Source organism: Sebastes fasciatus, chromosome 4 (assembly GCF_043250625.1).
Source record: "Sebastes fasciatus isolate fSebFas1 chromosome 4, fSebFas1.pri, whole genome shotgun sequence".
NCBI lineage: Eukaryota > Metazoa > Chordata > Actinopteri > Perciformes > Sebastidae > Sebastes > Sebastes fasciatus.
In genome coordinates, this window is record NC_133798.1 from 5,867,639 (window position 1) to 5,878,683 (window position 11,045).

General features: G+C 42.4%; 1 protein-coding gene across 5 annotated transcripts; it reads left to right on the top strand.

The window, feature by feature from the left end:
• The first annotated feature begins 3,590 nt into the window (after positions 1–3,590).
• On the top strand, positions 3,591–9,595 carry LOC141765559 (uncharacterized). 5 transcript variants are annotated; one of them, XM_074631623.1, is made up of 4 exons: positions 3,591–3,733; positions 4,911–5,548; positions 7,336–7,919; positions 8,674–9,595. In XM_074631623.1, exons 2-4 carry the CDS (start codon positions 4,985–4,987, stop codon positions 8,765–8,767), a joined length of 1,242 nt encoding a protein of 413 aa, XP_074487724.1. In that variant the 5' UTR covers positions 3,591–3,733; positions 4,911–4,984; the 3' UTR covers positions 8,768–9,595. The 5 variants fall into 5 exon arrangements, with proteins under 5 accessions (XP_074487724.1, XP_074487723.1, XP_074487722.1 ...); XM_074631622.1 differs by having other exon boundaries at positions 3,629–3,918; positions 4,921–5,548; XM_074631621.1 differs by having other exon boundaries at positions 3,630–3,918.
• The last annotated feature ends 1,450 nt before the right edge of the window (positions 9,596–11,045 follow it).

Genomic DNA, 11,045 nt, shown 5'->3' on the forward strand with positions numbered 1-11,045 from the left:
TTTTAGATATCCAGAATGCAATTACAGACATCCACAAGAATGTGGATGTGATTTGACGGCTATGTTCTCACTACGAGTGACAAAAGCAACAAACTGGCTAAGCTATACATTGTCTCTGAGTCACCGTTGAAGTGTTGCTCAAGCGCTTGTTGACCTAGTTATGTCGAAATAGCACCAACTAGCTAAGGGCAAGAAAGTGTTTTTCTTCCAGTTTTTAGATGTAACGGAACAAAGATTTATATTATATTTTTGACGCTAATTCATTTGATTTTTTGATTCTGGGTGCAACTCCAGTTTTATGACTATGCGCGTAGCCATCTGCATTCACACCAAATCAGGTGTTACGGCAAATATGCAAGTCCTCCCATTTATTTGACTGTGGATAGTGTGTTTAACCTGCAGCAGTGGGGACTAGAGGGGATGCCGGAAAAAACCCTGCAGAATCAACTTTTAGAGAAACCCTACGCCAATCACGTAACCGGCGATCCAGAGCTGACAACCCAGCCATGAGGGAACAAAATACATTAATCGTTGTATAGTTGCTTGATGTTAGTGGGCCATTAAGTGACACTACCACACCGCCACACCAACCTGTGCTAAACGCTGCAACACTTGATTTGGTGTGAATGCAGCCTTTCTGAGTTCATCAGGCAGATGAGCAATGGGTGTGCTGGTGTTTTATAGTGAGTGGTTACTACCCCCTGATTGGGCGGTAAGTGCAAAGATCTGTTTTAGGGAGCTGAGCATGGATGTAAAAAGAGCACTGGAGGTGGGCTCCCATTCTTTCCTATGAAAGTTGTTCAGTGGCGCATGAGGCCAAAATGGCTCGACTGCCGAGTGATAAAATCTTGGATCTTCCGGCGGTCTTCTGCATCCATGGGGCCCATAGAGCAAAATGCACTAGCATTTACTTTAACCCTTCCTCCAGCCATCGGTCCAGCCTCGTTCTCATGGATGGAGGAAGGAAAATAACTCTGGATTCAGCTAGTGCATTTTACAACTTTGAGGACAGAATGATTTAAATAAGGGCGTAGGCTACTGGAAGTTAATTTACTTAAAAAAAATGATCCGCTGATTTACAGATGTCTCTTTCCCAATGTAAATCTATGGGGAAAAGTATTTTTGGGCCCAATGGCATCACGTGACGGACCTGAAAGTTGCAATTCCACAATTTGGCCATTACGAAAATTTGCTTCAAAGCCCGGTGTTCTTCCTGCGTTATTGGTGCCGAGGCAGAGCCTTGATGGGGATAACCAATGGCGAAGCCTGATAAAGGAATACACACATACTCATAGAACTGGATTTACACTTATAGTCACTACTAATTTTGTTTAGGCCTATATTGTGACGCTCCTCCCACTGTCTTCATTCTGTCTCTCTCTTTCTACAGCTGTGACTTACAAACTCCATTGTTCATTTAAGTTAACCTTAGTTTATTAAATGATGTTTGTTTTAAGTAAATCTCTTGCCTGGACTCCCTCCTTGTCACATTTCCTGAGCTAGTTTGTGACAATATTGAATATATTAAAAGCAATTGTCAGTCATCCGCTGCAGAAAAGTGTCTCTGAACACCACACAGGGCTGTTGTTGTGATGTGAGTCCACGTGCGCATGCCGGCAGAACAAAAGACTGGGACCTCTCAAACATTACTCCACAAGAGTGTTGGACGGGGCGAACGTTCGCAACGTAAACATCTGTCCCATTTCTCCCTCACATTCAGTCTCATAGCCAGACAAGTATTAAGAAGTAAAAGTACTCAATACAGAAAATGCTCCCTGTGACGTTTATACTAGGCTATTATTCGCTATAGGCTATATCATTACATTATTACTCATGCATTCATGTTAGGATTTTACTGCTGGAGTTGATTGGGATGTATAGGACATTAACTAATGATTATTTTCATTATGGACTGATTATTTTCTCCATTAATCGAATGTTTAGTTTGTCAAAGTTCTGAAAATAGTAAAAAAAAATAAAATGCTGTCACAATTACCCAAAGCACAAAGAGACACCTTCACAATGCTTGTTTCGATTTAAAATTATTTTAAAATGACATTTATTAAAATAAAAAGCAGCAAATCCTCATATCTGTGAAACTGGAACCATGAAATACTTTTGCATGAAAAATGACTTCAACCATCAAACTAGTTGCCAGTTAAAGCTGAAGTAGCAAATATGATTAAAAAAAGTTATTTTTATAAAACGGTCGCTATATCATGACAGTAGTACATGAAACAGGTAACCTGAAAAAAATCATGTTCCTCTGTGTCCTCCGGTGCTCCTAACGGCATCTGCAAGATTTCACAGACCGGAGGAAAACAAGCAGTAAGAGCTGATCTGAGGTCTGCTGTCCAGCTGCTGTCTATGAGAGCCGGCTGTCAATCACTCGCAAACTCCGACCAAACGGTCAAACTAGGCAGCGCTGATCAAATATGAATCAATATTCTGTTACTGAAATGCCTATTTGTCTCCTCAAATGTTTTAAGAATCATCTTGTAGAGCACGGTTTAGCTGTAAAATGAGAGAGTTTGTGATGCCACCGCCATTGTGAAATCTGGTGAGGGAACGTCAAGTTCCGGTCACATGAACAGAGCACAGCCAATAGGAACGCTCTCTCAATGAAATGACCTGTGATTGGTCAAATATGTTTTAAAGTCTGAAAACAGAGCCATGAGGAGGTGCAGAAGTCTAGTTTTCTCTCAGAACACTTGAATTACAATATGTTGAAAGGTTATTATGGAATTTTTGCCCAATGATGCCAAAAATATACTGCCTACTGAAGCTTTAATTCTCTGCCAATTTACTAATTGATTAATCGACTAATCCTTTCAGCTGTACTTGTATGGGTGGGGTTGATTGGGTCCAGGGTGCTTTTAAACCCTCTGTTACAAAAAAGTGCAACCACATCCACCTTTTCTCTGGGTGCAAAAAGAAAGGCACTAGGCTAGGCACAGTGTGGAATTTGTCACCAAAGCACCAACTGCAAGAAGGGAGAAATGCCTCCACTGCATTCAATCACACTGACCAGATACTAATGTGATCATGAGTCTTTTTTATTGCTTCCCTTCAAGCCAAGCCCACAGGCAGACTTGAGAAGGAAATGGTCTGTGTCAGCAGTAAGAGGATGCCAGAGGAGGATGACACCTCAAGGGATCAACCTGCATCGAGCCCACGTTTTTTGGCCTACTCAGAATGCCACCTACTGGTGAAAAATGAATCACCATATAAATAAATCATTAAAACAATCCAGGAACAAAAGCATTTTAAGTGCATTCAAATTAATTAAATTATGAAATTGTGTTGCTTGAGTTGTGTGCTCTCTGCCATTGTGTAGCCTAACTAAATATATTAGCTCACTATAATCACAATAACGCACTATATGTTTTAAATGTATTAAGGTTACATGCCACCAACAGGGAGCGCTTGTTCTCCTGCAAAACAGCTTGAGATCAAACACAAATACTGCCTTCGTTTCTCTGGAGTTACGTGTTCATTAATTCGCAAAATGCTCTCTGTTGGCATCAAGGCAAGAACCATTATTCTTTTCAACTCCTTTTTCCTCCCTCAAACACAACCTCCACCCGCCGGTGCAGCGCCGTAGTTTAAAACGTGCAGCCCGACGCATTTTGATGACGCCATCACCAGCGAGTCACAACAACAACAACAGAACTCAGCTGTTCAGCAGCTAGCAGCCTGGTTGTCCTGGTTACTGAAGACTCTTAGTTACAGGGTTTGTTTTTAATTTAAGATTTGTATAAGTTGCTCTTCAGTTACTGAGACGTTCGCACATAAAGCAAATTCTATAAAATCCCCAACAACGCGATGTGACGAGGTTTGATTTGAACCTCCTTTGTCTCCTGTCTGCTAACGTTAGCTGCTAGCAGGTTAGCCTGTTAGCTGAGGACGGACCAAAAGGTAAACACACGACTTTTGTTTCGATAATGGTGAAAAACATTCACATAAGCCCACTCTGGCCTTTATGGACAGGAGCTTAAAGTCCACCAATGGTCCCGTTACTGTGACGGAAGCCGAAATGTAACTAACATCAGCAAAGGAGATGAGATAACACAGTTAGCTGCCAGAAGACCTCCAGTCATGTTACAAAGCGACGTGTCACTTAAAGGACCCATATCGTGCTCATTTTCAGGTTCATACTTGTATTTTGTGTTTCTACTAGAACATGTTTACATGCTGTAATGTTAAAAAAACGTGTGTTTTCCTCATACTGTCTGTCTGAATATGCCTGTATTCACCCTCTGTCTGAAACGCTCCGTTTTACTGCATTTTGATGGAATTGCAACAGAATTGCGTTGCTAGGCAACAGCTTGGGTCCATGTGTACTTCCTGTCAGCTGATGACATTCACATACACTGCAACCAGGAATAAACTGGGGCACATTTAGAATGTTTACGTTTAAATCTGTGTGAAGGGTCTAAATATTGTATATTTGTGACATCACGAATGGGCAGAAATCCTGACGGCTTGTTTCAAATGCAGAGTTTCTGAATATGGGCTGTTGTATTTCCCTGTGGATTGAGTGTTTCGATACTTTCACAGTATTTATATTGGACTTAAGCCGGGTTGTAATAAAAACACATGAAAATCTCACTTTTTTACAATACGGGACCTTTAAAAGGAAAAGCCACCTGATTAAAGAATTCACATGATATGATATAATTACATATACGACCCTAGACTGTGTTAGTGATCTTAGCCATATGAGACCAAGTTGAGTTTATATACCAGTTCAAGCTGAACCGCATTACCTGCTGTAAGACGGACCACCTAATGAACCAGAGTAGGTGTTATTTATTTCTGCCTGTTACCTTGAACCATTTGAAAAAGGAAAACAAAAAAGTCAACATCTTAAATTTTTTTTCTGTCTGTATTCTTTCTTTATCTCAGAGACTTCCCCAGGCCAGAAATATTTATGGCAAAGCCAGACCGCAAGACCACATGGTGGAGATTCTGACCTCCACCAATGACCACCAATATTATTTCGTCATCTGTCATCATGTCACCACGAAAAAGACACCTGGTCCCTGTGAGCAGCCGGCGGAAAGCAGTGGACGACTACTTCCCTTTCAACTTCCTGCCGGTGGAGTGCCAGCTGCACGTCCTGTCCTTTCTGAATGAGGTGGATAAATGCAGCTGTGCTCTGGTCTGCTTGAGCTGGAGCTGCCTCGTCCGCTCATGGAAGCTGTGGCGGGTAGCAGACTATTCCCGTCGCGGCGTCTTCCATCTGGGTCAGGAGGGTCTGCTCGTTTCCAATCGTGAGTTCGAGAGGTGGAAATCTTGGGTCCACCATTACACCCATCACCTCATCTCCCGGAGAGCCAGCCTGCTCACGCTGAAGGCCAGCTTCGACATCGGGGATCGCTGCAACAAGTGGGGCGAGCTGCTGCGTCACCTGCTGGATAATGTCCACTGCAGAGACCTCAGCCACCTGGACCTTAACTGGACATTTACTCTTCTTGAGCCGCTGGACCTCAAGGTCCACTCCAGCTCCAGTTCGCACCAGGACAGTATTACCAAGATGGACCAGGTAACTTGTTTTTACTGATTTTATTTCAATTTACAGATTCAACATGTCCTGATTGCAACAAGTGGTAACTAGACTTGATCAGCCTCAATAAAATACACACTCATGTTTATCACCCTGGTACTTGATACCAAAACATGTTTTAATTTCCTTCTGTAATGATTAGCTCCTTTGTAACTTTGTAAATACACCTAATAAAACAGATGTATTTTAACATAAAACCATACCTGGTGCAGCTTTAAGCCTTGCAGTATTTTACCTTACTGTAAATATACAGCACCTACACAGGGGATGGACAAAATAAAAGCACCTGAGCAATGTAATATTACATAATGCTGAAACAAAATAATCTTTTAATCAATTAGTTGATCAACAGAGAAGAATTAATAGCAATTTTTGTAATCAGTTAATCATTTAGAGACATTGTCAGGCAAAGATATTCTCCGTTTTCAGCTTCTCTAACGTGAGGATTTGCTGCTTTTCTCTGCTCTACACCGTTGTGGAATTTTTTAGACTAAACGATTAACTGGAAAGATAATAAATGATGAAAACACACAACAGTTGCAGACCTAATATATTCTGATCAATAGCCCTGCAGTCAATACATACACTCTTTGTGGGGCTTCTGATGTTCAGGTTTAATTGACACTGTGTCAGATAGACATTGATTCAACTGTATGGTAACTTTTATGGCCTTAATTTATAGAGTTTTTTTATATTGGACTACATTCAGGAGGATGCAAAGCACTGCAGAAAGGGTGTGCTCATTAACCAATGCAAAAAATGTGACATGAAACTAAAACTACGGCCATTGTTGATGTTATTAGTTCCACCTGCTTTTCGGCTATGACATGCTGTGAGTCAAAATGTCTGCTGCAAATAAGGGCTGTGAATCTGATTCATTAGGAACTAGAACGGCACTTGAAGAGCGCAGACCTCCCCCAAGGTGCCTGACTTTAAAACCAGATCACAGCTCACAGCTGGCGGTACCGTGAGGTGGTCGGCTTGTTATTAATACGGTGTGTTTCCGTGTAACGTATCGGCGGATGCCTCTCTCATTCAGCAGCCTTGTTATGTCTGTATAACGTTACACTACGTTGTCTCTCATCCCGTCATCTACCGCTTTTTTCTTTCTCACCGCGGACGGACAGCAGCTCCCGCACACACATCCAAACACGTATCTCTGCTCGAAGAACGCGGCGGGGTCGTGCGTCATCAACGCGTCATCAGAGTTACACTACGCCTGTGGTCTTAATGCTCAGGCTGATCAGAATCCTTAAAAATATTCCTGAATCCGGATGATGATCCGGATCGCCATCAAAATCAAACAAATTGTTCATTGTGCCACACCCCACCCCTCAAAAACATTTAATTCAAATCCATCGAGAACTTTTGGAGTAATCCTGCTAACAGACAGACGAACAAACAAACATAACCTCCTTCAAGACCTTTGCCCTTGGCAGAGGTAACAATAAAGAAGCAACAGTAGCGATATGCTGTCATAGCTCTCAAGATTTATTCAGACAGCAAAATTTCATGTAGAGTAAAACAAGGGCAGATTATTGGGAAAAAAAGAAAAACAGCCTGGGCAAAGTGTAGCATGCATTTGATATTTGTGCAAACTTTAAATTTAAGACAAATATGTGAGAAAAAACATACAGTTCATGTTATTGGTGACGTTATTTCAATACAATTTGGCAACTAATTTGTTCTTGCCCATACTAACATGTCATTTATTATACAGACACCTCTCCAGGCAGACGGTTTACCTATTTGATCTGATTTAACAGGTGACCAGTTTCCAAGAGCTGCTGACCAAACTCACCCACAGCTGCCCTCGCATCTCCAAGATGCGGTTACACTTCGACTGGTCGGATGAGTCCGTGTCGTTGCTCACCCAGTTCCAGCAGCTCCGAGTCCTCGAGGTCAAATATTTCTGGGTCTTTAAAGGAGTGACTCCCTTGACGCTGCAGACCCTGACCAAATCCCTGCCTAATCTGAAGTCTCTGACTTTACAAATCCTGGTGCCGCTGAGGAACCTGGGCATCTCGTACATTCTGGAGTCTCAATCTCTGGAGTTCCTGGACGTGTCCCCCAGCCGAGGCTTGGTCTTCTCTTGTCTGAAGCTACCTGCCCTGCGCGAGCTTCGAGCCAAGAAGATCGTCCGCGGTATCACGCTGGACCGGAGGACCAGGCTGAGGATCCAGATGCGGTGGCCCTGTCTGTACCACGTCCTCCGGGAGGGGACGCCGAAGCTCCAGGCCCTCAACAATGAGAGACTACTTCCCACGTGGAGAGAGGAGAGCTACGGGGATCTTTCTGCCATCCTGGAACAGTCCTGTTACTGTGTTCAGCATCTAGACAGCTGGCTTTGGTAGACAACTGTGTGACTTGAAATGAAGTACATTCCATCAGTGGTTGTTAGCAATATATTGCTTTTACACACACCATGTTTTTCCCCATTTGAATGAACTGAACATGTTAGGCTGTGTTCACACTGCAGGCAGAATTGGCCCAAATCTGATTTTCTTTTTTTTTTAGCATATATGACTCAGATCTGTTTTTTTTTTTTTATCATAGCAGTGTGAACGGCACAAATCACATGGAATCTGATCTTTTCAATTCTGATTTGGCCCACTTTCATATGTGGTCCTAAATCAGGTACAGGTCTGATTTTTTTTGGAGTAACAACCTCAGTCATATTATATATATATCAGACTTTTGGAACTTTTACGTAACTGTAGATCGTCCTTCGTCATAATTCTGCGGTGTGTCCGCTGAACTGGCTCAAACTCTGCATCCACACTTCCAAACAGAAGTAGTGGCCAATGTTCCACAAGAAGCCATCATTAAAATCTGCTCACGAATTTGCTGGCGTATATCTGATATTGGCCACATTTAAATAATAATGTGAACAGCCAAACAAAAAAAAGTGCACATCGGAGCAATAAATCAGAATTGAGCTCTAATGCTGGCAGTGTGAACGTAGCCATAGTTTCACATAGTACAAACAAAAAATTAATCTTGAAGTGAAATCAAAGGACTGCAAGTTTAATTTTTTCCCAAGACAATGTTACACACTGTGTCTTCAAGTGTTTTATTTTGTTTTTCCCATTATCTCCAAAAAGCAAAGGTGATTGCAGTGTGCTGTGCCGGCCTGGATTCATTTCCACCAGAGCTCTGCGCTGGAAAAATGACAACCTTAACTACAACTCTACCTGAGCCAAGTGTGCATGGTCTATTGTGAGAAGATGACTAGATGACAAGAGTGTAATGGCTACTTAGAGTTGTGGAGACTGACTTTTAAACATTCAAAGAGAAAACTATGATGGAACAAATGGACTTGCATTTATATATAGTACTTTTCTAGTCTTCCGACCACTCAAGCACACTTTCATACGCTGATGGCAGAGGCTGCCATGTAAGGTGCCAACCATCAGGATCTAATCTAAATACAATTTGGGGTTCTGGCTCAAGGACATTTCAACATGTGACCGGAGGAGCCGGGGATCGAACCGCCGACCTTCCGATTGGTGGACGACCTGCTCCACCCTCTGAGCCACAGCCGCCCGAACAGTGAATGTACAACCTTAATTTTTTATCGAAAACATGAATAATCAAAAAAACAAATACAATAGTTGAGTTTAAAATTCAAAGCACTAGGGGAAAAAAATGTATGTGAAATTTTTATTTTCATTCCTTTTTACCATGAGCCTCCACTGTTTCTGCTTCTGACAGCTGAGGAATGGAGGCAGTGCTTTTGCAGTTATCTTTCTAATCACTAGAGGTCCTTATTGTCAAAGATTTGGCCACAGAGGGTCTTAACAACAGAAACTTTTGTTTACACGTGCACTAGGGTAACATCTGTCTCTTAAACCAATGGATACTGATCATTTCACTCCAGTACTCGTGCTCATGTGTTGTAGGTGCTCGAGGGTGTTTAGTCTCTTCAGAATATATCGAGGTATATATGTGAGATGTGGCTGATATGATGAACGTTTTGAGTGTAGAACATTTCACAAGATTGTTCATAAAGTACACTGTATTCAATCTTAATTGTCATTCACTTTGTGTGTGTGTGTGTGTGTGTGTGTGTGTGTGTGTGTGTGTGTGTGTGTGTGTGTGTGTGAGATTGTGGGCATGTATTACCCATGTTTTGGGGACTGTTTACAAAGTCACGTTGTGGGGACTCGCCTTCCAAATGGGGACAAAATCCACGTCAGGGTTAGGTTAGGGTAAGTAGCAGTTACAGTTAAGGTTGGGGTAAGTCCCCAGGAAATGAATGTAAGTACATGTAATGTCCTCAAAAGTCATAAAAACATGACTGTGTGCGTGCGTGCAAACCCATCCCTGCTGTATGAGCAGACATCAGCTTGAAGTTTCACAGAGAAACATGAATCATTTGACAGATGACAGCTCCGATCGGCTCCAACTTCCTTCTTTCTAAAGAAAAATCCCTCCTGAACAACACAAGGCCCTGACATATAGACAGATGTTGTAACATCTGGTCTCTACCACTTTTTTTGTTTTCACATAACAATATGTAATGATTTTCTGGAGTCCAGTAGAACATTGTTTTTTAAGTAAGCACCAGGGAATTGTTTTTTATTTGCTTTTGTTACACTTGTTAACTCTGTGACGAAACGAATGAAGTTTTACTTTAACATGTTTGTTTTTTTCCAAATGCATGAAACCGAAACACTCACAAGTGTCATAAACATCGTCACACCCTTTGACAGGCCATTAATCAGAGATAATGTGGTATGTGGCCTCGCTCGGTTGCTTCTCCACCTGGCTCCAGTCTCACTGCGATGATCATTTGCCTTCATTGTTGCGCCATCTTATTGTTTCAGTATGGTTGGGATAGTTTGATCTCCTTGATCCTGCAACGGGAACATCTGTTCTCAGTACAAACAACCACCGGCGCACCCAGCTCAGGCCCTTTTCTCCTACACTGTTCCTATTTTGCCTATTTGTCTCCCTGTGTTTCCTCTCCTTAGGTGAGGAATGTGTGTGTGTGTGTGTGTGTGTGCGTGTGTGTGTGTGTGTGTGTGTGTGTGTGTACGTGGTGGTCATGGTGGTCGTGATTCCCTGAGGTTGGGGCTTTCCAGCAAATTTAGTGATTTCCCAAATCATTCTGCTCTCTATTCTCCTCCTTTTATTTTTTCTCCTCTCTTATCCAGCCCACTCAGCACTCCTCCCTTCATATGCTTCTCGTTTGTTGGGAGTTTGTCAATCGCACAGGATCTGTGTTGACATGCACCTTTGGAAGCCATCATCATCCGACCCCCTCTGCATTGAGGTTTTACCTGCAGCCATTGGAGGAAATGTCACTGCTGCTTTGAACTCTGGACACCTACAATCGAAAGTGATGACGCTGATGTTCTCCTCCTGAAGGATTTCTCTTCACCAGCAGCTCTTGTTTCCATCGAGGCGTGTGATTATGATGCTCCGGGCAGCGTGTGCTATGTTCATAGAAAGGGAATGTGAGGGAGTGTGT

Bases quoted from the DNA above. Each gene is read 5' to 3' on its own strand.
- LOC141765559 (XM_074631623.1), top strand. From the start codon at position 4,985: ATGACCACCAATATTATTTCGTCATCTGTCATCATGTCACCACGAAAA. The intron at 5,549-7,335 runs GTAACTTGTTTT...CTGATTTAACAG, and splicing joins GTATTACCAAGATGGACCAG to GTGACCAGTTTCCAAGAGCT. The intron at 7,920-8,673 runs GTAGACAACTGT...ATCTCCAAAAAG, and splicing joins CATCTAGACAGCTGGCTTTG to CAAAGGTGATTGCAGTGTGC.